At 42.4% G+C, this 27,643-nt stretch overlaps 2 protein-coding genes across 2 annotated transcripts in view; one reads left to right on the top strand and one right to left on the bottom strand.

Moving 5' to 3' along the window:
* Positions 1-1,754: 1,754 nt before the first annotated feature.
* On the top strand, positions 1,755-13,095 carry tacc3 (transforming, acidic coiled-coil containing protein 3). Its single transcript, XM_035742987.2, has 17 exons — positions 1,755-1,897; positions 6,306-6,483; positions 6,799-6,920; positions 7,036-7,082; positions 7,179-8,337; positions 8,498-8,555; positions 8,668-8,866; positions 8,958-9,016; positions 10,403-10,533; positions 10,761-10,854; positions 10,945-11,103; positions 11,177-11,244; positions 11,343-11,386; positions 11,476-11,636; positions 12,325-12,431; positions 12,535-12,655; positions 12,786-13,095. Exons 2-17 carry the CDS (start codon positions 6,307-6,309, stop codon positions 12,849-12,851), a joined length of 2,772 nt encoding a protein of 923 aa, XP_035598880.1. The 5' UTR covers positions 1,755-1,897; position 6,306; the 3' UTR covers positions 12,852-13,095.
* An 896-nt stretch (positions 13,096-13,991) lies between these two features.
* The window catches only part of LOC118362562 (fibroblast growth factor receptor-like 1), a 58,974-nt gene continuing 45,322 nt past the window's right edge, over positions 13,992-27,643 (bottom strand). Inside the window, exons 4-7 of the mRNA XM_035742988.2 lie at positions 20,328-20,414; positions 19,918-20,202; positions 16,212-16,565; positions 13,992-15,612 (exon numbers count right to left, since the gene is read on the bottom strand). Of these exons, the coding sequence (XP_035598881.1) occupies positions 15,191-15,612; positions 16,212-16,565; positions 19,918-20,202; positions 20,328-20,414 (1,148 nt within the window). The 3' untranslated portion in view covers positions 13,992-15,190. The remainder of the gene's footprint in view (positions 15,613-16,211; positions 16,566-19,917; positions 20,203-20,327; positions 20,415-27,643) is intronic.

Below are 27,643 nucleotides of genomic sequence, written 5' to 3'. Positions count from 1 at the left end.
ATTTTTATTTTGGCCTATCCCGGCCAAATCCTAACCCGGACGATTGTGCGTTTGTGATACAAGCTGGAATCGAACCAGGGTCTGTAGTGACACCTCAAGCACTAAGATGCAGTGCCTTAGACCGCTGCGCCATGTCAGGAGCCCATGTAACTCCTTCGTTGAGAAATCTTTCAGCCCCAGGAACTGCTTCGCCACATCCACTATGATTTCTATCTTCCTGGACCATCTCCCCACCTTGGCAGTGCCATTAATTACCATAGCTTTAAAGGCCACAAAGTCCACCTTCGTAACTTTTAAAGTGTCAGGATCCTGCTGGTGAAAGGCAACCCCTGCAGCCTGCAGTGTAGGCCTATCCACCACAATGGACTTTTCTGGTGCAACTCTCAGCCCTTCCAGCCCTTTTCACAGCTGCTGCATATGAAATGCTCTGTACAACCCTGACTTTGGCCACCTCATTCTCTTTCACCCATGTGGGGCATTCGAAAGACGTGGCCTCATGGTTCCCACCGCAATTTCTCTGAAGCAGGTTTTCATGAAGGATCTCTCTGTACTTTGCTCCGTTTATTTTTCCGCTGATGCTGCAGCATGATGCTGCCACCACCATGCTTCACCACAGGGATGGTGCCAGATTTCCTCCAGACATGACACTTGACATTCAGGACAGAGTTCAATCTTGATTTCATCATACCAGAGAATTTTGTTTCTCATGGTCTGAGAGTCCTTTAGGTGCCTTTTGCCAAACACCAAGTGGGCTGTCATGTGCCTTTTACTGAGGAGTTGCATCTGTCTGACAACTCTACCATAAAGGCCTGATTGGTGGAGGGCTGCAGAGATCGTTGTCCTTCTGGAAGTTTCTTCCATCTACACAGAGGAACTCTGTCAGAGTGACCATCGGGTTCTTAGTCACCTTCCTGACCAAGGTCCTTCTCCCCCAATTGCTCAGTTTGGCCAGGTCTCTTCTTCCATTTAAGAATGATGGAGGCCACTGTATTCTTGGGGATCTTCAATGATGCAGAAATGTTTTGGTACCCTTCCCCAGATCTGTGCCTCGACACAATCCTGCCTCGGAGCTCTACGGACAATTCCTTTGACCTCATGGCTTGGTTTTTGCTCTGACATGCACTTTCAACTGTGGGACCTTATATAGACAGATGTGTGCCTTTCCAAATCATGTCCAATTAATTGAATTTACCACAGGTGGACTCCAATCAATTTGTAGAAACATCTCATAATGATCAATGGAAACAGGATGCACCCAAGCTTCATTTAGAGTCTCATAGCAAAGGGTCTCAATACTGTATACTGTAAATCAGGTATTTATGTTTTTTTTTTTTTTTTGAAATTTGCTAAAATTTCTAAGACCCTGTTTTTGCTTTGTCATTATGGGGGATTGGTGAGGATTTTTTTTTTGTTTTAATCCATTTTAGAATAAGGCTGTAATGTAACAAAATGTGGAAAAAGGGAAGGGGTCTGAATACTTTCTGAATGCACTCTTTCATTTAATTTTCTCCCTCTCCTAGAGCAGAGGCTGCAAAGAATATCCATTTTCATTACGGAACAGACAGTATAAAGACTCTTGCCTCCGTCGTGTTGTAAAATGTACACTCTCTAATCATAAAAAATGGCATCAAACGCGAGCCTGGAAATAGTGTTTTAAATCGTCTTTGTCTCGACTTTGGCGCAAGTTCACTGGTCGGTTCAAAGTCACGCAACGCTATTGGCTTATTCGTATGAAGCTCCGCCCCATGTTTTGTGTTTTCTGTCTGTTTAATTGGTCCAAATCGAGGCGTTTAAATTCGAAATCTACCGACCACTTGCATTGCAAGACGATTTCGAAAAGTAAACTGTGGGTTGAGTTATTTGCGTTATTTTATGCTTATCCGACTCCTTGATTGAGGTATGTAGCTATTTGGCTGCTTTTTAATTGTTCATCTGACTTGGTCTATCGCGCAAAATGTCTTCCTTTATTTGATGCATCTTTTGTAGCCCGACGCTAGCGATTTACCTAACGTTGGCTAGCTAACTAAATTACTTATGGTTAGTAACTGACGTTAACAAGCTAACTGACTTTAGTTAACTCCTAGCGCATTCTTAGACGCTAACGTTAGCTTTGCCTTGGGTTCTCGAGAACAAGTTCCCTCCAATGTCTTATCTAAACAGTACAATATAAACTGGTCATTTATGTTAGGATAAACTGCTTATTTAGGTAATTGTGATAATTAAGGTATTGCTTAGTTAACTATGGTTGATGTCAACCTAACTAGCAGTTGACAAGGTCCGCTAGTTTTCTACTGTTAATTGTTATTGGCTAACGTGCTGAATTAATAACAAACTAGCGCTATTAGGTAGCGTACCTAATGTGAACAATATTTTATTTGGACTTGTTCCTTGTTAGCATACTAGCTAACGTTAGCTGTTATGCGATTGCCATTATTAGTTCATGTACGAGCAAAACCAGTGGCATTGCTTCAAACCTTTTTATGTCCTAGTTAAGCCGGACCATCCACAAAATGCTGCAGTCACGGTGGTTTAGTTTAATTGGCTATGCACTAAGGGAAATTCATTTAGCCAAACTCTGAATGATTCCAAATGGGCTTTGCAGATTTGGTGTGCTCTTTGGCAGGCCTGGCAGATGCATCCAGTGTAGGGAAAACTGACAAGCCCTGGAACTGCAGGCCACATTATGGTGTGAGGACGTAGTGGGTAAATTGCTTCTAGTCATTGTCACCAACTCAACAATCTTGGCATGCTAACAAGTGTGTACAATTCAGAATCTGGTAATATAAATGTAGTGGTAATATAAATGTAACCTTGGCTATCAATTGGAATGTCTGTAAACAAACTTGTTTGAATGACAAGTCTTTGTGGCCTGACGAATAGTTCTTTCTCCCCACTGGTAGCACATGACCCTTTCAGCTTTTATTTCCAAATAAATTGCACATTTAGACTTCTACAGGTTGGTGACGTTTACATGTATCCATTGTCAACAAGGATCCAACGACACGAACTGAGTGTAAAAAAACTTTAGGAACACATGGTCTTTTCATGCGACTGACCAGGTGAATGCTATTATCCCTTATTGATGTCACCTGTAAAATCAACTTCAATCAGTGTAGATGGAGAAGAGACAGGTTAAATTATTTTTAATCCTTGAGACATGGCCTGCGGTCTAAACACCTAAAAGAAACACTCTATCCCTTCAACCCTCAAAGGAATACCTAGGATAGGATAAAGTAATCCTTCTCACCCCCCCTAAAAGATTTAGATGCACTATTGTAAAGTGGCTGTTCCACTGGATGTCATAAGGTGAATGCACCAATTTGTAAGTCGCTCTGGATAAGAGCGTCTGCTAAATGACTTAAATGTAAATGTAAATGAATTGAACACTTCTGATGATGTCTGACGAGTATACACTTGCAGGGTGAGGGAGGAAGGAATGATTTTTAAATGGACTACCCGTGGCTTGAAATTCGTCACTCATTCATCCCGCATTGATTGTCTTTTCGGATGCTTTATATGCGCTACTTTCAATTATAAGTGCATGTCGACTTAAATTAAATATATTTATTAATTAGAGGTCGGCCGATTTTAAAAAATAAATAAAAAAATAAAAACTGAATGGCCGCTTTAATTAGTGCAGATTTCAAGTTTTCATAACAATCGGAAATTGGTATTTTTGGACACCGATTTGGCCGATTTTATAAATACATTTTTACACCTTTTTTAACTAGGCAAGTCGGTTAACAAATTCTTATTTTCAATGACTGCCTAGGAATGGTGGGTTAACTGACTTGTTCAGGGGCAGAACTACAGATTTTTACCTTGTCAGCTCGGGGATTCAATCTTGCAACCTTACAGTTAACTAGACCAATGCTCTACCCACCTGCCTCTCATTGCATTCCACTCGGAGTCTGCCTGTTACGTGAATGCATTAAGAAGCCATGGTAAGTTGCTAGCTAGCATTAAACCTATTTTATAAAAAACAATCAATCATAATCACTAGTTAACTACACATGGTTGATATTACTTGCATATAATCGATGCAGTGCACATTCGCGAAAAAGGGCTGTCTTTGCTCCAACGTGTACCTAACCATAAAAATCAATACACAAGTATATATTTTTAATCCTGCATATTTGGTTAATATTGCCTGCTAACAATAATTTATTTTAACTAGGTATATTGTGTCACTTTTCTTGCAACAGTCAGGGTATATGCAGCAGTTTGGGCCGCCTGACTCGTTGCGAACTGTGTGAAGACTATTTCTTCCTAACAAAGGCAGCCAACTTCGTCGAACGGAACATTTAACAAAAACGCATTTGTGAAAAAAAGCACAATCGTTGCACGACTGTACCCAACCATAGACATCAATGCCTTTCTTAAAATCAATACACAGAAGTATATATTTTTAAACGGAACGGTTCTGTATTTCACTGAAAGAATAAACATTTTGTTTTCGAGGTGATTGTTTCTGGATTCGACCATATTAATGACCTAAAGCTTGTATTTCTGTGTTATGTTATAATTAAGTCTGTGATTTGATAGACTGCTCTGACTGAGCGATGGTAGGCAGCAGCAGGCCTGTAAGCATTCATTCAAACAGCACTTTCGTGTGTTGTGCCAGCAGCTCTTCGCAATGCTTCAAGCATTGAGCTGTTTGACTTCAAGCCTATCAACTCCTGAGATTAGGCTGGTGTAACCGATGTGAAATGGATAGCTAGTTAGCAAGGTGCGCGCTAATAGCATTTCAAACGTCACTCGCTCTGAGACTTGGAGTAGTTGTTCCCCTTGCAGAGTGGATTTTGTTGAGCGATGGGTAACGATGCTTCGAGGGTGGCTGTTGTCGATGTGTTCCTGGTTCGAGCCCAGGGGCGAGGAGAGGGACGGAAGCTATACTGTTACACTGGTAATACTGTTACACTGGCAATACTAAAGTGCCTATAAGAACATCCAATAGTCAAAGGTATATGAAATACAAATGGTTTAGAGAGAAATAGTCCTATAAATACTATATGAACTACAACCTAAAACCTCTTACCTTGGAATATTGAAGGCTCATGTTAAAAGGAACCACCAGCTTTCATATGTTCTGAGAAAGGAACTTAAACATTAGCTTTTTTACATGACACATATTTCACTTTTACTTCTCCAACACTTTGTTTTTGCATTATTTAAACCAAATTGAATATGTTTCAATATTAATTTAAGGCAAAATTGATTTTTATTGATGTATTATATTGAGTTAAAATAAGTGTCCATTCAGTATAGTTGTAATTGTCATTTAAAAAAAATAAAAATAAAAATTATTGGATGATTTTAAGCGGTATTGGCTTATTTTGGTCCTCCGATTGGTATCGGCTTACCTCTATTAATATACACCTACTGTATGATAGCTAGCAAATTAATTAGCTAACTAACATTAGCCTGCCTAGCTGGAACTTCTGAAGAAGGAAAAGGTTTTTCTACAATTTCCAAAAGATAACCAAACAAAAATATTTACTTTTTACGAGATGTGTTTGTGCTGTCATGTGCATTAGTAGCACCATTTCAAACTTATTTGTGTTAGTTTTTACTTAAACATCAATAGAGAAGTCAACATACAAGTGTACGTTTTTGCAGACTTCTTAGCGCATGTATAATCATCGCAAATTGAATTGTGGGGAGTTTCAGGCCCCGGAGTGAACATAATTGTACACTCGCGAAGCTGACTAAAACGAGGGCTGAGGGGCTTACGTTGCAAACTAACCTTGCTTGGCGAATCATTTGGACCGCCCATCAAGATGAAGGGGATTTCCCTAAGGGCATTAAGCGAGGGTAAGTGGACGAGGGTGTCTTAAGTGTTTGGACCGCAGCCCATGGATTGTGTGTGCCATTCGGAGGGTGAATGGGCAAGACAAAATATTAATGTGCCTTTGAACAGGCTATGGTAGTAGGTGCCAGGCACACAGTTTGAGTCGAACTGCAACGCTGCTGGCTTTTTCACCCTTAACAATTCTCGTGTATCAAGAATGTTTCACCACCCAAAGGACATCAGCCAACTTGAGACAACTGTGGGAAGTATTGGCGTGTGCACAAAAGAGGTGTAACTCAATATTAGGAAGGTGTTTCTAATGTTTTGTACACTCGGTGTATAGCTGATACACACCCCCCCAATGTTGTATCTAGAGATTAGGTTGAATGGGCTTCATCAATTAGATGGACGTCCGTGACGTGCTTTACTCAGTCTAATCAGTGTGCCCAGCTGTGTACTGGGTGGGGCCTACTTTTGCTTCAGCTCCCTCACTTCTGTGTGCCCCTCTTCATAGGATGAGTTCTACTGCTGTGAACGATGAGAATCGTGGGATCTGCCCTGGAAGAAAGCACAGCAATTCAGAGACAAGTTGTGACATCTTTTCCTTGGATCAGCCGACTGGGAGGCCATCCATTCTTCGCCAGTCTCAGGCAGAGAACCTGTCCAACAAAACTATAGGAAAGGGAGGGAAGGTACAGTGCATGCATATATGTTGTCAAGAAGCCTAGTCTTCTAGTAGTTTAAAATGTTCCAGAATAATTCTCTCTGTAAAATAAACTTGTTATTTGAGGATCTATGCTTGACTGTTTGACTAGTCTAGCAAAAAGCACTAGCTGACGCACACCCAACATTTTTTGAGGTGTTTACTCAGAGTAAACTGCATAAAAATAAAGTTCACTCAATGTGCGCCCAACAATTTAACCAGGTTAGGTTAACCCATTATATATTTATTTGTCTGTTTGAAAGAACATTTTGTTTTCAGATAACCTTTTGATGTCTGCGTTCAGGTTTGTTTTCAGACTCCAAGAAGAGACCCTCACACTAAGAGAATAGAATCACCAACAAAGATGGCAAGCATAGATTTCTGTACAAAAGCCCTAGAGTCTCTGCAGCTTACAACACCTGAAGAGTAAGCATGTGCTTTTTTTAAAGCTGTAGCTGTACGTCACATTGGCAGAATGATTATTCATAATCGTATCAAGTTGAAAGATTCAAAACTAATCTATCCTCGTTTATTTTTATAGGGTGTTGCTGCAGGAAATCAATGTGCCTGTTAATGTGCCAAAATCAGGTATATGCATTTTAATAAATGTCCAAGATCCATTATGACATCACTTTGTCACTTTTTTCAACCATAAAATGTTGACTTGATTTTTTAACTTTTCAGATGTGTCATCCTATCCTGATGATGACATGCCAATTCAGAGTAAAGGAGGTTATCAGCTGGATTTTGATAACCTTGATGTCATCAATCCCTTCCAAGGGTCTGGTAAAATGGTCCTCTCTCCAGCAAGGCACAGTGAACTAGTTGAAACCTCCAAGGCTGTTAATCTGAGTGAACCTAATGTAGTTGAGGCAGTTTCTCATGAGAAGATGTTAGATTTTGACAAGATTGAAACGGCACTGGATGAGACCCTCCCGTTCATGCCATCACTGGAAAATTCTCTTGCTGACATCTCAGCTGATGTGCGTTCAACAGATAGCAGTGTGGTCACCATGACGAAGGATCCAGCCATTGAGTTATCCAACGCTGATGAGGACGAGGCTGTACAGTCATCCGTTAACCTTAACCCAGATCAAGCTGTCGCCATCTCTAGAGATGAGGAGACTCCTCTGCCGCCCAAAGGTTCTTACAAATTCGATTTTGACGACCTTGATTCAGTCAATCCTTTCCAAACAGGAGCCTCCCAAATTCCGAATTCCCCCGTACTTGGAAGAAAGCTGCCATGCAATGAACCCCCAGAGGTGGAAGTTGAGACTGCCACTGCTGGTAAGGAAATGGGACCTGCAGCCATGGTTCGGGTGTCTCAGCCAGTTGTATTTGCACCTGTCCAGCCAGAGGTGAGAGCTATTGCACAATTGTCACCTGCTCCCAAGGAGACGAGCCAGCCCGCTGAAGACTCCATGCCTCAGCTGGGTGAAGCCACTCCCAATGCCGGGCCAGTGAAACTTGAGTTCAATTTCGATGACGGCGGGGAGATCAAGCGTAAGCCTCTTCCCAAGCGGTTTGTCAAAAGGCCTCCTGGTCTTAAGCCTTCAGAGAAAAAGGCTGTACCTGAAGAAAAGAAAGAATCTCTATCTAAGGAATCTCCAGTGATGCCAGCGGTCAGTGACTCTGATATTCCTGTTCCAAAAGGAGTGTACAACTTTGACAAGTTTGATGACCCAGACTTCCATCCATTTGGTACAAATGCAAGAATGAGTGACTCTATAGTCTGTAAGGTGAAATCCAGTTTAGAGGCCAAGGGATCAAACTCAGCCAGGGTGGCTGCCTCCCCTGATAAACTGACAGAGCCTGTTCAGAAAGACACCTCACCATGGCCACTGTAAGTTCATGTTCATTACAACTTTAATATTATTAAATTATTGTTTTTTAAAGGTAGTATTGATCTATATTTGAAGCATAATCAGTGCTGTATAAAGAGAAGCTTAATGTAGCTGCACTGCTCCATTAGCTGGTAGTGATTATATTTTCATTCTTCCTAGTGCTGGAGACAAAATCTCAAGGACTGAACCTGATCTTTCTGCCACAAGAGAAGGAATTGTAAGCTTTTTAAACTTGATCAGATTATATATTGGAAAAATATTTTGGCTAGCCAAAGCTGTATATTGATTGTTGTGTGCTTATTTGGGTGACATTCTTTCTACAATTGTAGGACAACATTCCATCTGAAGCTGCTGATATTGTGGAATCATGTGAAGTTCAGGATCCTTTGTCTGGCCATGAGCAGGAACCTCCAACTGAACCTGACCAACCTTCACTGAGCACCCTAGAACCCTTTGAACTCTGCCCATTTGAGCAGAACCCACAAAATGGCACGTCAGAATTTAATGAGTTTGTTCCTGGAACCACATGTAAGTCAAATAACTTGAGGAATTCATGTTCGTTGCTGTAATGTCGACTTGACTAGCTTTTTGACTAACACTTGCCCCCTGTTCTCTCAAGTCATGGCAAATGACTTTGATGGACAGATGGACTACCTGGAGCAGTTTGGGTCCAGCAATGTAAGTGATTATTAAAAAAAAATATATATATATATATATATATACACACACACTCAGCAAAAAAAGAAACGGCCCCTTTTCAGGACCCCGTCTTTCAAAGATTATTCGTAAAAATCAAAATAACTTCAGATCTTCACTGTAAAGGGATAAAACACTGTTTCCCATGCTTGTTCAATGAACCATAAACAATTAATGAACAAGCACCTGTGAAACGGTCGTTAAGACACTAACCGCTTACAGATGGCAGGCAATTAAGGTCACAGTTCTGAAAACTTAGGACACTAAAGAGGCTTGTCTACTGACTCTGGAAAAACATCAAAAGATAGATGCCTGGGGTCCCTGCTCATCTGCGTGAACGTGCCTTGGGCATGCTGCAAGGAGGCATGAGGACTGCAGATGTGACCAGGGCAATAAATTGCAATGTTCGTACTGTGATACGCCTAAGACAGCGCTACAGGGAGACAGGATGGACAGCTGATTGTCCTCGCAGTGGCAGACCACGTGTAACAACACATGCACAGGATACATCACACCTGCAGGACCGGTACAGGATGGCAACAACTGCCCCAGTTACACCAGGAACGCACAATCCCCGTCCATTAGTGCTCAGACTGTCCAATAGGCTGAGAGAGGCTAGACTGAGGGCTTGTAGGCTTGTTGTAAGGCAGGTCCTCACCAGACATCACCAGGGGTTTTGTCTCACTAGGGGTGATGGTTGGAATTGCGTTTATCGTTACACTGAGGCCTGTACTCTGGACCGGGATCAAGGTGGAGGGTCCGTCATGGTCTGGGGCGGTATGTCACAGTATCATCGGACTGAGCTTGTCATTGCAGGCAATCCCAACTCTGCATTACAGGGAAGACATCCTCCTCCTTCATGTGCTACCCTTTCTGCAGGCTCATCCTGACATGACCCTCCAGCATGACAATGCCATCAGCCATACTGCTCGTTCTGTGTGTGATTTCCTGCAAGAAAGGAATGTCAGTGTTCTGCCATGGCCAGCAAAGAGCCCGGATCTCAATTCCAATGAGCACGTCTGGGACCTATTGGATCGGAGTGTGAGGCCCCCCCCAGAAATGTCCTGGAACTTGCAGGTGCCTTGGGGAAGAGTGGGGTAACACAGCAAGAACTGGGAAATCTGGTGCAGTCCATGTGGAGGAGATGCACTGTAGTACTTAATGCAGCTGGTGGCCACACCAGATACTGTTACTTTTGATTTTGACACCCCCCTTTGTTCAGGGACACACTATACCGTTTCTGTTAGTCACGTCTGTGGAACTTGTTCAGTTTAATGTCTCTGTACTTGAATATTGTTTATGTTCATACAGATGTTAGGTTTTAAATACATTTTGGGCTTCCTCTAATTATGTAGCCTTTAAATTCAGTTCAAGGAGTCCGCACTGAGGAAACAATCTCTGTACCTCAAATTTGACCCCCTCATGAGAGAAAGCCCCAAGAAGTCTGGAGGCCCCACAGGACTCGACAACCTCCCTCAACCGGATGCCTTTGCTTCACGGTGCGTTACTGTTTTGGTCATAATCACATGGTTTTGTTTTACCCATCTAACTGGGTGGGGGAAATTACTTACGTGTTCATCTTAAAATGTTCTAGTTGCATTTAATTGGCCCAGAATTGAGAGCATACTTAATCTAGTTGTGTATCTAAAATGAGTTTGCAATTCAAAGGTGAATATCAAGGTGTTTTCTCCAAATCTGAGCGAGGTTTCTGTCAATGTGGTTTTAGTGTGGATACCCAGAAGACTGGTGCTAAGGAGGAAGTGAATGAGGTGAATGGACTGAAATCTCTCAACCCCAAACTTATTGATGTCCCACCACCTGTAAGTTTTCTCAGTCCTCAAAGATGCTATAATATAGTACAGCTAAGTAATGTGGGAAAACTGTTAAATGGATGTCTTCTGTCCCTTTAGGTTCAGGTTGTTGGTCCTATGACTCCTCTTGTGCAAAATTCCCCTATGAATCTAGCCTCAACTTTCCCCCAACCAGCCAACACTGAGGATAACATCATAGAGGTGCTTAAATACAGTCAGCAAGATATGGATGCTGCCATTGCCAAGATCCAGAAAGAAGTATGTATTTGTTTTCCTCATCCCTTTCAATCCAGTCATGATCATTTTCATTTATAATGGTTTGTTTTTATAGGTAAAGGAACAGGAAGCTCAATGGAAGGCAAAGCATGACAAGCTGTCTTGGGATAATCATGCAATGGGGTAAGCAATAAGCATTGACGCTAGTATTTGGTCACTTATTCTCATTTCACACCTCTTAACAATTAACTGTTGGTTTCTCTGCTTTTTTGTTTTTGCAGGAAAATCATGTCTGAATTTGAAGCCACAATTGCTCAGATATTGGGTATGTTGTAGTAAAGGCAATTTTGCAATGTTTAATATCCTTTTCATGTAAAATGTACAACTTGTTGTGATTGTCATTGTTTCCTGCAGCTGATAAACAAAGGGAGAAGGAGATGGCCCAGGCTGAGATCACTAAAGTCTTTCAGGAGAAGGAGCAGGTATCACAGGACCTGAACACCATGGAGAGGTCCTTCTCTGAGCTCTTCAAGAGACTGGACAAGTACAAAGAGGCCATCGAGGGTTACAAAAAGGTCGGCATTAAAAAATGTCATGACCTTTTAAAAAGAATGTCATGACCTATGCATAGTGGCATGTCTAAATTTGAACTTATTAAAAAAAAATATATATATATTTTTTTTTTAATAGGTTCAAATTTTTTATATATATATATATAATAAAATTTAAACTTTTTCATCACTGTCCTTATGGTCCAGCACCTTTCTCAGGCAATTGTTCATTTTTGATGTAATTATCATTTCTGGAGAAGGCTTAAAATACATGATCAACTGTTCTGCCTGCGGCTGTGGAATCCTCACCTGTTCACCGGACGTGCTACCTGTCCCAGACCTATTATTTGACCATGCTGGTCATTTATGAACATTTGAACATCTTGGCCATGTTCTGTTATAATCTCTAGGTTTTGGCCTTTCTAGGGAGTTTTTCCTAGCCAACGTGCTTCAACACCTGCATTGCTTGCTGTTTGGGGTTTTAGGCTTTGTTTCTGTACATCATTTTGAGATATCAGCTGATGTACAAAGGGCTATATAAATACATTTGATGATGATTTGATAGAATCTTGCTGACACATTATTGCGCAAAACACCATGCTTTGGTGTAGGTAAGTAACATTGCTGTGAAGGAAGATACTGAATTGATGTAGTTCCATGACTTTGCTTTGCCAACCTCATGACCTTTTGGTTATAAATGTGTGCCACTAAGAATGAAGAGATGCTGAAGAAATGTGCTCAAGATTACCTGGCTAGGATCAAGAAGGAGGAGCTGCGCTACCAGACCCTGAAAGTCCATGCAGAGCAGAAAATTGGCCTGTAAGACATTCAAACTATACTTTTTTTTCAAAATACAGCCGGATACATAATTGCATATTGTTGCCAGCCTCTGTAGTCTTACTTGGCTGACGACTACTCCCAGGGCGAATGGAGAGATTGCAGAGGTTCGCTCCAAACTAAAGTCAGAGGTCTCTGCACTTCAGGCCCAGCTGCGCAGAGAGCAGCTAAAGGTCCAGTCACTGGAGAATAGCCTTGACCAGAAAGTAAGTCCACCTCGGTCTGAAGTCCATGGGGCTGCCTTTATCAATGTTTTTGGCATAATTTGTTCATGGAAGTTTTGCTCTTGTTCTTATCAGATTATTTTCCTTGCTGCTCCCCCCCCTGTCCCCTCAGGTAAAAGAGACTGAAGAACTCACCAATCTTTGCGATGAGCTAATTGCTAAAGTCCAGAAGGGTTGAGTTCAACTGTATGTTTATGTCCTTGCCTTTATTGCTGTAGTTTAGATTTTTTACAAATCTAAATATGTCCTCTTCCTGATGAGCATGTGTGAATATCGCTTTATAAGTGTTTTGCTGCTCTTGATTGGAGATTGAGAAATGTAATAGTACTTCACTGGCTCATCTACTGATTAATATTTTGTCAATTTTGGTCTTGTTCATGTCTGTCTTTATTACTGTAATAATAAAACATTTTACTAATCAAGATCCGTTGTAGCTCCTTGCAAGTTTATTTGAATTGCATTGTAGCCTTCAATTCCATTTTGATCCTCCAGGAGATGCTGTTTACCATAAGTAATATTTTGTAGTGTAGTCTTTACAAAGGTAATTTTGAGTTTTTGGTTTCGCGCATTCATTGCATGTTCTGATGAGCATAGCAGTGACATTTGTATAGCATTGACATTTGTACAAGTTATTCCGAACAGTAGCTAAAAGTACCTCCATGGATTCTTCTAGTGATGTGCTGTTAAAACATTTCAATAGCCTCTTGTCTCCAGAACCAAAGCTCATCCCGTTCCACAATGCTTACAACAAAACAAGCTACCCTGATACAATGCTCCCCTTCTTCCCTGAGCAATCACAGGGTCCTGTCACATCACTCCCGGACCAGGACAATGCACTTCCTAAATGGTGAAAGGAAATCCTACCTAGATTGGAGAAGAATGAGGTGGTAGTGTGGGGCAGAGGGGAGGAGAAGGGCTAGATTCACTCTTAAATGGGAGCGATGCTAGTCGGTGTACTCTTGCAGGGGCCATCACTCTCCTGTGAGAGCACTTTCTATCTCTGTCTGTATCTATTCCAGCACCACTGGCCCTTTGCTGGCTGCCCTCTGAATCACCCTGTGTAGACTAGGCTCTTCCAGCCATGTTGGGAAGAAAGCTGACCTGCCTTTTGTAGGGGCCTCCTGATGGTCCTTACCTAGCAGGGCAGCTAACGATCACTGAACCCATCCCTTCAATCCCAGTGGAAGCCGGTGGGCTGACCGGAGGCTTTTACAAACAGCCTTGAAATTCTCATTTTCAGAGGTCATTCATAGTATAGATTTTTATAATTGAGGCATCAACCAAGTTCCTGTAAAGAATTGAGGCCATGAATCAAATAATCTGTGCCTGTCCTTTTATCAAATCAACTTTTTTTTTAATGGTATATCATACAAGATTGTCAAACAACCAATTGTGTATAAGTACTTGCATAAACTATGATTATCCTTATTGGCATTGTCTTTCATATTACATTGCAACTACAGAACCTTATTAAATGTACCTTTCTAAAAAATCAAAATGCATGTAAAATGCCTGACTTTGAAAAATACATTTTCTCCATAACATCTAAAATGTGGTTGAATTAGACTGCGGACTATGTATTCAATGCAACACGATATTTGCAAGGATTCTACAAAACACAAAAGGCTAGTGGTAACGTTTGGATTCTGGCAATGATATTTAGCGAGTCCAGTCAACATTGGGACAATATTCTATTTGCAGTCTTTGATATGGACATGATTCACATACCAAATAAATGCTAACAATGTATTTTCATATTGCCTTTTTTTGTGATTGAAAAACAGGATTATTGGTGGCACATCAATAGTGGTCTGGGTTAAATGAATGTGCATTTGAACAATAAACATTTACCAAAATCAAAGGGGCTACCTGAGTATGAGCGTAATACCAGCCCTTTTGTATTGTATTTAATACCGCCTTCAACATCACCTAGCAGAGCTTAAGTACTGTATCTTATACCCAACATCAGAGATAAAAGGTCAAAACTGACCCTAATCCTTGTTGGTTATTTGATATGGGTAAACAAGTTAATGATGGATTATTTATGTATTTACTGAAGGATATGCACTCTCAGTAAGTCTGAATAGCTGCCTTTAACGCATTGCAGAATCTTTTGGTGATTTAAGTGCACATCAGGGTTCAGTGGTTTTGATATGAAAAAAAGTAGCACCAAGGACCAGGCAGGTTTGCAGGTACAGTAAAAACCATACATTGTCATTGGAAGATGTTATTTTAGTTGAGAAATCACTAGGGCAGCCATTTATGCACTAACCTCTAAAACTGCTCATGTACCATCACCTTAATTTCACTGTTGTACAGTACTGAATGATCATTATAAAGCCCCAGATATGTCCAGTTAGATCAAGATCCAGCACAGGCAAGGTGACAGTTCAAAGAGCAGCCCCAGATGTGTTTAACCAGAGAGCTGTTCTCCGAGGTTCAGTCCAAAGCTCAGACCTTCGCTTTACGATGCAATCCTTCAGAGGCACAGAGAGGGGGACAACATTTGGCACATGGCTAACACTGAAAGTGAATGTGCTGGTGCACCTTCCCGTCCACGTGGGAGTGTGTGTGAGTGTGGATGTCATTGTAGATTTTGGGGTAGATTTTGGGGGGGAGAGCAGAGCCCCCTTGAGTGAGGAGAAGCTGCTGCTGAGCCAGATACTCCTCATAGTTTATGGAGCCCAGGCAGTCCTTCTCTGGGCTGGATGAAGGGGCCACAAAGCTCCTGTCCCTCTCCCGGTAGGGCAGCCGGTGGGAGGCCTGCAGGACCTGGGCAGATGCAGTGCTGGTTGGGGAACAGTGCTTTTTACTCTGGCAGAACCACAGCAGCACTGTACCAAAGATGAACACCATGCCAGCAGGGATGCCAATGATGACAGGCCAAGGGAGGGGGCTGGAGACTGGGGTGAACATCGGGGTGATGGGTGGCTTGGTGTCTGCAGGAGAGGGCCCCAAAAAAAGAAGGATCAGTCAACATGGAGTCAATCATTCTAAATTCTACAATAAAGTTGAACAAAGAAGTAGCTACACATGCAGAGAGAGTCTTGGTAGAGAAATGAATAGTGCTGAGCGATTAACCAATATTTTGGTTGTTTCAATTATTTGAATTTAATTTAGTTGTTTCTGTAGAGATAACTCAGATAAGCAGTAAATGGGCAGTCACTACCATCATGGGACTTTTATTAATTGTTTTATTCTGTTGTTACAGCATTCAACCCACATAATGCATAGTGCAATTAAAGTAAAAAAAACATTTGCTAAACCAAAAAACATGATTATCTTTTTAATAATTTAACCGAAACTGAACCGACCTCAAAAAGTACTTATCGCTCAGCACTCTAAATCACTGCAGTGGATCAATACCACATTGTTCACCAATACAAAGCTCACAAGAACCTGTGGAAGAAGAACTGGAAACAGAGGAGTTTGTGTGCACAATGGGAAATATTTTGAAAGTTGGATTGTTGGGAGGCCAGGTAAGAGTTTATGGGGGGTATGATGTACTAGAGGGCAGGCAGCCTGGCACTGGTATTACCTGGCAGAACGGTGAGGAAGGCGCTGCGGAAGCTGTAGCCCATGGTGTTGGCGCCCAGACAGATGTACATGCCAGAGTCCTCCTCCTTGGCACGGGTGATGAGCAGCTTGTTGAGGTAGGAGCCATCAGGGCGTGACCACACCTCTCCCGTGGGCAGAACCACGAAGTGATGGTCGCCCACCTCAATGGTGGAGTTGTACCGACTCTCCTCGTTGGACTCCACACGCTTGAGCCACTGGATGACGGGTTTGACATCGCTCCTCACTTTGCACTGGAATGAGGTAGTCCCACCGTAGTCCACTGTGGTGTTGACTGGGTGAGTGCCTGTCAGGACGGGCTTGGAGTTGGTCTGCTCTGCAGAGAGACATAATGGACAAACTGTCACAGACATCCCACATGGCTGACTCTTTGCCTGAACCAGCGCAGATGTCCAACAGTTATTAGAGAGAGAGAGAGAAATAGCACGTGATTAGTTTCCTCTCCCTTTGCTCCTGGTTGTACATCACACACGTCTCGTGTGTGTGGGTGAGTGGGGGGGCAGGCAGCTGGACTTTAATCAGCTCAGATTGGAGGGGCTTGGGGTTTAGCAGCCACCTCCTCCTCACCCCACACACCAGAACACAACACTCATTCTCAGACCCGCGGTCAATATGCTTCTCATCTTCATGATTAGATGAGCACATTCATCCATGGAGCAGGGATACGAGTAACATTCATCCATAGAGCAGGGATACGAGTAACATTCATCCATAGAGCAGGGATACGAGTAACATTCATCCATGGACCAGGGATACGAGTAACATTCATCCATGGAGCAGGGATAAGAGTAACATTCATCCATGGAGCTGGGATAAGAGTAACATTTATCCATAGAGCAGGGATTTGAGTAACATTCCTCCATGGAGCAGGGATACGAGTAACGTTCATCCATAGAGCAGGGATAAGAGTAACATTCATCCATAGAGCAGGGATACGAGTAACATTCATCCATAGAGCAGGGATACGAGTAACATTCATCCATAGAGCAGGGATACAAGTAACATTCATCCATGGAGCTGGGATACGAGTAACATTCATCCATAGAGCTGGGATACAAGTAACATTCATCCATGGAGCTGGGATAAGAGTAACATTTATCCATAGAGCAGGGATTTGAGTAACATTCATCCATGGAGCAGGGATACGAGTAACATTCATCCATAGAGCAGGGATACGAGTAACATTCATCCATAGAGCAGGGATACGAGTAACATTCATCCATGGAGCAGGGATACGAGTAACATTCATCCATAGAGCAGGGATACGAGTAACATTCATCCATGGAGCAGGGATACGAGTAACATTCATCCATAGAGCAGGGATACGAGTAACATTCATCCATAGAGCAGGGATACGAGTAACATTCATCCATGGAGCTGGGATACGAGTAACATTCATCCATAGAGCAGGGATACAAGTAACATTCATCCATGGAGCTGGGATAAGAGTAACATTTATCCATAGAGCAGGGATTTGAGTAACATTCATCCATGGAGCAGGGATACGAGTAACGTTCATCCATAGAGCAGGGATAAGAGTAACATTTATCCATAGAGCAGGGATTTGAGTAACATTCATCCATGGAGCAGGGATTTGAGTAACATTCATCCATGGAGCAGGGATATGAGTAACATTCATCCATAGAGCAGGGATTTGAGTAACATTCATCCATAGAGCTGGGATACAAGTAACATTCATCCATGGAGCAGGGATACGAGTAACATTCATCCATGGAGCAGGGATTTGAGTAACATTCATCCATGGAGCAGGGATACGAGTAACATTCATCCATAGAGCAGGGATAAGAGTAACATTTATCCATAGAGCAGGGATTTGAGTAACATTCATCCATGGAGCAGGGATTTGAGTAACATTCATCCATGGAGCAGGGATATGAGTAACATTCATCCATAGAGCAGGGATTTGAGTAACATTCATCCATAGAGCAGGGATACGAGTAACATTCATCCATGGAGCAGGGATACGAGTAACATTCATCCATGGAGCAGGGATACGAGTAACATTCATCCATGGAGCAGGGATACGAGTAACATTCATCCATGGAGCAGGGATACGAGTAACATTCATCCATGGAGCAGGGATACGAGTAACATTCATCCATGGAGCGGGGATACGAGTAACATTAATCCATGGAGCAAGGATACGAGTAACATTCATCCATAGAGCAGGGATACGAGTAACATTCATGCTTCGAGCAGGGATACGAGTAACATTCATCCATAGAGCAGGGATACGAGTAACATTCATCCATAGAGCAGGGATACGAGTAACATTCATCCATGGAGCTGGGATACGAGTAACATTCATCCATGGAGCGGGGATACGAGTAACATTAATCCATGGAGCAAGGATACGAGTAACATTCATCCATAGAGCAGGGATACGAGTAACATTCATCCATAGAGCAGGGATACGAGTAACATTCATCCATGGAGCAGGGATACGAGTAACATTCATCCATAGAGCAGGGATACGAGTAACATTCATCCATAGAGCAGGGATACGAGTAACATTCATCCATGGAGCTGGGATACAAGTAACATTCATCCATGGAGCTGGGATACGAGTAACATTCATCCATGGAGCAGGGATACGAGTAACATTCATCCATGGAGCTGGGATAAGAGTAACATTCATCCATGGAGCAGGGATACGAGTAACATTCATCCATGGAGCAGGGATACGAGTAACATTCATCCATGGAGCAGGGATACGAGTAACATTCATCCATAGAGCAGGGATACGAGTAACATTCATCCATGGAGCAGGGATACGAATAACATTCATCCATGGAGCAGGGATACATGGAACAGGGAGTAACATTCATCCATGGAGCAGGGATACGAGTAACATTCATCCATGGAGCTGGGATACAAGTAACATTCATCCATGGAGCTGGGATAAGAGTAACATTCATCCATGGAGCAGGGATACGAGTAACATTCATCCATGGAGCAGGGATACGAGTAACATTCATCCATGGAGCTGGGATACAAGTAACATTCATCCATGGAGCAGGGATACGAGTAACATTCATCCATGGAGCAGGGATACAAGTAACATTCATCCATGGAGCAGGGATAAGAGTAACATTCATCCATGGAGCAGGGATACGAGTAACATTCATCCATGGAGCAGGGATAAGAGTAACATTCATCCATGGAACAGGGATACGAGTAACATTCATCCATGGAGCAGGGATAAGAGTAACATTCATCCATGGAACAGGGATACGAGTAACATTCATCCATGGAGCAGGGATAAGAGTAACATTCATCCATGGAACAGGGATACGAGTAACATTCATCCATGGAACAGGGATGTGAGTTAAGACTTACTGATCAAACTCAAAGTAAGGATCTCCAAAAGGTTGTGGTTCCACCTCAAATCCAGACCCAACATTACTACGATTACGTGGCAATTGTACCAATGTTGACCAGATTGATTTTCATCCATGATAGACAAAAATGATCATTATCACAACATCCATAGAACTCGGTCTGAAGGACTGTGATATATACTACATTATTATCTGGTTCCTTCCCCCGAGGATTCTACCACATACATTAGTTATGAGATCTTTCCAGGTGGACTGGCTCGTTAAGTGCATTTATGACTCTGACCTCTGTGACTCTCTGATACTTACGTATGACCTCCACTTTGTAGGTGGCATTGATCTCTCCGGCTCGGTTGGAGACCCTGCAGGTGTACCTGCCGCTGTTCTCCGGGGTCAGGTTCCTCAGGCTCAGGGTCCACTTCTTCTGGCGCCCCTCGCCCACCTCACTCTCCGTCAGTGGCCTGTCGTCCTTCAGCCACACGATGTCTGGCCGAGGGTTACCGCTGGCTGTACACTTCAGCCGCACAGAACTCCCGACGGGCCGGGCGATCACACGCTTCCTCATTTTAGCAGGCTGGGTGAAACGGGGACGAACTTTGGGAAAAGGAGGAAGGAGAGTTTTGGGTTTAATACCTTGCAGAGATGGATATGAAAATCATGAAATAAGACTCAATGTAATGCAATTAACTGTAGTAATGTAACTTTTTTTATGATCCTACCTAGTTTTCCTGATAGGCCGTCAGGGCCATACTCTGAGTCCACCCCACCAGGGACCCCTGGCCCAGTCTTATCAGCGCCAGAGTAATCTGTAAGGGAAAGGGGACAGAACATATCACTGTGAGAGAAAATAACCTTTTATCATTGCGGGCAAAAGATGCAGACTTTTCAACATAGAATTTAACATGGTATAATCGGTATGTCCAATAGGCACACAAAAAAGGCCTTAGAGGTCTTAACAGAGGGTGATGACAGAGATTATGAGGTAAGCCTATTAGGGTTTCACTAGTGGTGAAGGCTTCTGTGGCCTTTTGGGCTAATATCAACTAGAGTTCCTTTCTAGTTCTGATCTCAGATGGGTGTTTGTCTTGATTATTTCAAAGTTTGTAAACGATCTATATAATCGATTCGCATTCAAAAACAGCATCTGATCACTATCAATGAAGTTGTTATTATGGAGTAGACACTGGTTGTTAGTGAGAGTCTGTTTTACTGCTCCTTTAACCCAGGACACAAGTATGAAGCAGAGGGTTCAACAAACAGTGGGGGGAAAAATTCAGTTGAATTCAATGCTATTTGTTTCACACTTTTTACAATGTCATTGACACGGCCCACTTGACAAAGACAAAGCGCCCCGAGCCAAAGAGGCACAGTAAAACACTTGACTCCATCTGAGTAAATTTAGCATTTCTAGATAGGATACACTGAGGGGGTGCATGCTAAGGTCACACGCTGTAACATTTGGGAGTAATATGATCAGTTTTCATAAGTGCAGCTCTGGGAGACAGCTGTGGAGTTGATGTCATTGACTGACTTCATGTGGTGGAGCTGAGACATGGCTTAGTGAAAATATAATCAGTGAAACATAATAGATTGTTTGTAATGCATATCTACTTTATGAGGTAGACATTGATTAATTTATGGTGCATATTAAGTTCCATGCCAATTACTACCATTTGGAATACCAAACATTGACTGATTATAGAAGATCAACCAAAGCAGAGCGTCAGATAGATTACACATGATTCTACTGCACTTCATGGTATTAGTCATTCACAAACATTCAAATCTTTTCCAATATTCCAGCGCTGAGTTTGTCATTTTTTTCGTAGCCTACTTTCTGAGGCTTCAGACTCAAATGTTTCCGCTATTCAATTGTAATATTGACGTCAAACACATTTCATAAGTATAGTGAATGTGTTATACAGTACTTAGAAAAAATGTTTCATAAGGCATATTTCATAAATATGAAGGTGCACAGTACAAATATGAGCAAAGCCATGCACCTTGTACTGAACTTGAGCTCAGTGTAGCCACCAGTAAAATGTCTCCAAATGCAGTTTGGAACACTTGATTCCCACTCCGCGTTTGAATAGGGCAGGTAGAGACCAGATGTGGCTTCTAACCCCCCACTCTAGCCGCCCTCCGACTCTCCCCAAAGCTCTCTAGAGTTCTTTGGGTACAAACCCTCCATTGTCTCTCCCCTCCAGCCCCAGCCATGATGTCATGGCTATTTAAGGGCTTTAACTGGCCAACTATAATAACCCATTCCTTTAAAAAAAACAGCCTCCATTGGAAGAAATATTTCTCTGTTGCTCACTTGGGCTCTCCACATTCCTCCCGGTTCCTGAACCTCCAAATCTAAATAGAACACAGTCCCACACTGCCGGGATTTTCTTTTCACATTTTCTTTGTTCCTGAATCTACTTCCTCTCTATTTTTTGGAGGTCTTAGAAACAATGGCACCCTTTATGACTCTAGGCCTATACTACCTAGGCTGCTATAGTCTTTACACAATGTTGGCTCACCGGACCCAGAGACTGGGGGGAGGCAGGACATCTCAGTGCTACCACATAATTGTTATTGTTGGAATACTGAAAAATACAATTATCATTAAAAGGACAGGACTTGGATGACTCCCTGTCAGTCCTTTTTGTGTCTCCTCTCGCTTCTTGAGAGGGGCCCCATCCTCCCTGATCAAGTAGCAACTAAGAGCAACAATCCACTAGGGTTTTGCAGGGCACAACATTTAAGGGATAAAACATTTGTATTCCAATTGTATCCTCAGAACGGAAAATAAATTCTAAATACAGTACAATTGTACATTTTGAGATGGGAGAGAAAGGCAAATAACCACACACCCAGGCATATTCGGTTACAGAGATACTGTTGGGAAGGCAGGCAAAGTAAATGGCTAACAACAACCGAAGTTAATTGAATCCATTCAAACTGTCTCTGTAGTCTACTGTATCACTGGGTCTGGTGCGCTCCCCTTTTTGTCTCCTCTTCATTCACAAATCCAGCCACAGGAAATAGATCACTCTCACTCCCCTGGCCTTGAGCTTTAACTGAATCAAAGGCCCCATCATTATGTGTGTCACAATGAGTTCCAGATGTTGTTGGGGACATTCTCATGTCCAGAGAAAGTAAGGAGTAAGTGGCCTTACATCACCACACTCTGGAAACCTCCAAACAACCACCATATGTTATCAGCCACACATAATACAGTGTATCTGAACAGACAACAAAGTCTGTACTATCACTACTACTACAGCACTACTACTATCGCTACCACGGTACTATAGATATTTAAAGTGTCCATGTAGAAATGAAGGCTACCATGATCTCCTATTTGTTTACATGGTTTGTGCAATCACTGTGTTAGAATATAAGATTTACACTGTGCAACTTGTAAAATGTTAATAAATAAATAAAAATAAATAAAAATATCTATCTGGCTGTCTTTCAGTGTGGCAGTCATGTCCAAGTCTTGCAGCAGGAGGGGTGGAGCTGGGGGTGTATGGGAGGGATGAGGGGGGTCAGTTGTCAGGAGACCACCCCAAACAGCCAGCTGGGGGGATTGGGGAGGTGCCATGTTGCACTGGTTGACCAGATTCTTGGGATACCCAACTAACAATTCTATGGAGAGAACATGTTTTTGTAATGTTAACCCAATGTTCCCTTAGTTTGAGTGTCCAATTTTCCATTTGGGAAACATTCTCTCTTTTAGCAAAAACCTTCTGAGAACCCTTTTAGCATGTTTTGGTGTTAAAGTTAGAACACTCTGCATGTCAGGCAGAACGTATCTAGAATGTGGTTACAATGTTCTCTATATTAATGTTCTAAATGCGCTTTATGGGACGTTGCAAGAACATTCATGTGTCTAGTTTTCTGAGGATTAGAAAAATATTCCATCAACGTTCTGCCAAACATACACAGAACATGGTTGTCATGTTCTCAGAATATCAGTGGTGTAAAGTAAAACATTTTTTTGGGGGGGTATCTGTAATTTACTTTACTATTTATATTTTTAACAACTTTCACTGCACATCATTCTTAAAGAAATGCTTTACTTTTTACTCCATACATTTTCTCAGACACCGAAAAGTACTCGTAGCAGGACAGGAAAATGGACTAATTCACACAATTATCAAGAGAACGTCCCTGGTCATCCTCACTGCCTCACTAAACATGAAATTATGGCTGAGTGTTGGAGCCCCTGGCTATCTGTAAATTAAAAACAAAAACAAGAAAATGGTGCCGTCTGGTTTGCTTAATATAAGTCACTTTAAACGATTTATACTTTTATTACATTTGATACTTAAGTATATGTTAGCAGTTACATTTACTTTTGATACTTGAGTAAAAGTTTTAATATATTTTGTTTTAAATATACTTAAGCAGGATTTTACTGGGTGACTTTCACATTAACTTGAGTCATTCTCTATTAAGGTATCTTTACTTTTACTCAAGTATGACAATTGGGTACTTTTTCCACCACTGCAGAATATACAATATGAATGTTCTAGACACACTGCAAATAGTCTGGGTAGCCATTTGACTAGATGTTCAGGAGTCTCATGGCTTGGGGGTAAAAGCTGTTTAGAAGCCTCTTAGACCTAATAGACTTGGCGCTCTGGTACCGCTTGTCGTGCGTTAGCAGAGAGAACATTCTTTGGCAATTTTTAGGGCCTCCTCTGACACCACCTGGTATAGAGGTCCTGGATGGAAGGAAGCTTGGCCCAGTGATGTACTGGGCCGTTCTCACTACCCTCTGTAGTGGCTTGCAGTCGGAGGCCGAGCAGTTGCCATACCAGGCAGTGATGCAACCCGTCAGCATGTTCTTGATGGTGCAGATGTAGAACCTTTTGAGGATCTGAGGACCCATGCCAAATCTTTTCAGTCTCCTGAGGGGGAATTGGTTTTGTCATGCCCTCTTCACGGCTGTCTTGGTGTGCTTGGGCCATGTTAGTTTGTTGGTGATGTGGACAGCAAGGAACTTGAAGCTCTCAACCTGCTCCACTGCAGCCCCTGTCAATGAAAATGGGGGGTGCTCGGTCCTCTTTTTCCTGTCGTCCACAAGAATCTCCTTTGTCTTGTTGGCAAGGGTAGGAACTCACACAGTACTTTTAACATAGTGTTTTCAACTTACATATTTGACATACATTGTGCATGTTCATTTATACAGTCATTATTATTCTACATGTCCTCACCTGGGATTTGAACTCACAAACTCTTGGTTTATGGTATTCAAATCCTCCTGCTATGCCACCATGTCTGTTTCAGTTATCAGTTAGACTATTCTCTCATCATTGATTTACTAATTGTTTTTACTTACTTATTATTTTCTAATGTTCGTGGGGCATATTAACCCGTTTTAACGATACTCCTGAATCACTATGATCAATACAGGTTTTTCTTTAGTGTACTTTTAACAGAGCTGATCCTATTGCTTACACCTATCAAGTTGTTTATGGGGTTTTATGGTTTCTTTTGGACATGGCCTAACTGTACTCTCCCAGGACAGTGGTTAGGGTGTTCGTCATTAGTGCTGTTGGCACAGTATGTTAATGTCATTATTTGAAAACAGTTACAACACACTTATCTGATCTAATTAAAATGCGTTTCTCATTGAAAGATGGGAATCGGTAGAATTCTAGATAGATTTTCCTTTGTGATGCTCAGCTATCATCTATTTGTTCGATTTCGCTTGAGGGACTATGCTAGTCACTCAATTGGTTATCCTTCCGACTGGCGGCAGGATGAGTTTGATATTAATTTCAAAGTAATTATGTACCACGTGTGTGATGCGAGGAGCATCACTTCCTCTTATCTTCCCTCCGCTACGCGAGTGAGCGAGAGGTGGATGTAGAGGACTCCGTAGGTTAGTTTTGAGTGTAGAGTATATTCCTTTTTGGGTGAAGCTTGCTCCTCCTATGAGTGCTCTGCAGTGTCTTTTTGTCTTAACTGTTTTCTTACAAGTCGAAACCGTGCTACGAAGCAGGGTGATGTGTTTGGGCAAACCTGTTCCCGGAGCGAGGCTAAACGTTAGTTGTCTCACTGCGCATTCCGTTGCTTGTTAGCTTCAGCTGGACGTTTGCCTCTTCTCTCTGGAGATTAAGCCTGGGTACGGAGCCTACCCAGGCTAGGTGAGATTGGGTGTTCTCTAGCTAAACACCGTTGCTCTTCGCATCCTCGTTAGCATTCTTTCATACTGGCTCGAGGTGCAGCTGTTTCCGGAGTGAGGTTCAAAACTCGCGCCTCACTAATCTCGCGAGAGTTTGCCAGTCAGTTCTCAGGACTTATTCTCACACGGTCTATTACTGTAGCAGTTGAGTTTGGCTTCTCACATCCATACCTTTTGGGGATTGTGAGTGGAATTTCCCGAAATATATTCTGATATCCCTAGAATAAATTATTATTTAATTCACATATAGCCCTGAGAACAAAACTACTTTATACTTACACCTGATATACTATTAAAGGGGTGTTATGCAGATTATATGTTCTATAAGACATACACTACATGTCCAAAAGTATGTGGACACCTGCTAGTCAAACATCTCATTCCAAAATCATGGGCATTAATATGGAGTTGGTCCCTATTTTGCGGTTATAACAGCCTCTACTCTTCTGGGAAGGCTTTCCAATAGATGGTGGAACATTGCTGCAGGGATTTGCTTCCATTCAGCCACGAGCATCAGTGAGGTTGGGCACTGATGTTGGGTGATTAGGCCTGGCTCGCAGTTGGTGTTCCAATTCATCCCAAAGGTGTTTGATGGGGTTGAGGTCAGGGCTCTATGCAGGAGCTCTAGGATTCTGAACGCTCTAGATATTAAACCAGCCTGGGCAGAGTGTACAGTGTATTCGGGAAGTATTCATACCCCTAACACTTTTTCCACATTTTGTTACGTTACAGCCTTATTCTAATATATTTTTTTTTACAGAAATACCTTATTTACATAGGTATTCAGGCCCTTTGCAATAAGACTTGAAATTGAGCTCGGGTGCATCCTGTTTCCAAACTGAGCAATCGGGGAGAAGGGCATTGGTCAGGGAGATCCAGAGTTCCTCTGTGGAGAAGTACAACCATCGCTGCATCGCTCCACTAATCAGGCCTTTATGGTAGAGTGGCTAGACGGAAGCCACACCTCAATTAAAAGGACATGACAGCCCACTTGGAGTTTGCCAAAAGGCACCTAAAGGACTCAGACCATGAGAAACAAGACTCTGATCTGATGAAACCAAGACTGAACTCTTTGGTCTGAATGCCAAGTGTCACGTCTGGAGGAAACCTGGCACCATCCCTACGGTGAAGCATGGTGGTGGCAGCATCATGCTGTGGGGATGTTTTTCAGTGGCAGGAACTGGGAGACGAGTCAGGATCAAGGGAAAGATTAACAGAGCAAAGTACAGAGAGCTCCTTGATGAAAACCTGCTCCAGAGCACTCAGAACTGGGGTGACAGTTCACCTTCCAACAGGACAACGACTAAGCACACAGCCAAGTCAATGCAGGAGTGGCCTTATGACAAGTCTCTGTCCTTGAGTGGCTCAGCCAGAGCCCGGACTGATCTAACATCTCTGGAGAGACCTGAAAATAGCTCACCAAATACAGGTGTGCCGAGCATGTAGCATCATACCCAATAAGACACAAGGCTGTAATCACTGCCAAAGATGCTTCAACAAAGTACTGAGTAAAGGGTCTGAAAACTTATGTAAATGTGATACGTTTTTGTTATAAATTTGTAAACATTTCTTAAAAACCTGTTTTTGCTTTGTCATTATGGGGTATTGTGTGTAGATTGATGAGGGAAAAAGCAATTGAATACATTTTAGAACAAGGCTGTAATGAAAAAGTGGAGGGGTCTGAATACTTTCCGAATGCACTGTACATTCCTCAGTACTCCAAGTTCTCCAATGAACTGAGTCAACTTGGGCTAAGGTGAACTCAAGGTTCCATGTCTCAAGCCAGTGAAAGCACTGGACCTTCATGTCTTCGGCTGAGGAGTTGGGACTGGACCAGTACCCTATCATGGA

The sequence above is a fragment of the Oncorhynchus keta genome, chromosome 29 (genome assembly GCF_023373465.1).
Source record: "Oncorhynchus keta strain PuntledgeMale-10-30-2019 chromosome 29, Oket_V2, whole genome shotgun sequence".
NCBI classification, from domain to species: Eukaryota; Metazoa; Chordata; class Actinopteri; order Salmoniformes; family Salmonidae; genus Oncorhynchus; species Oncorhynchus keta.
Note: the sequence above shows the minus strand (reverse complement) of the source record. Positions and strands in the feature narration are given on the sequence as shown.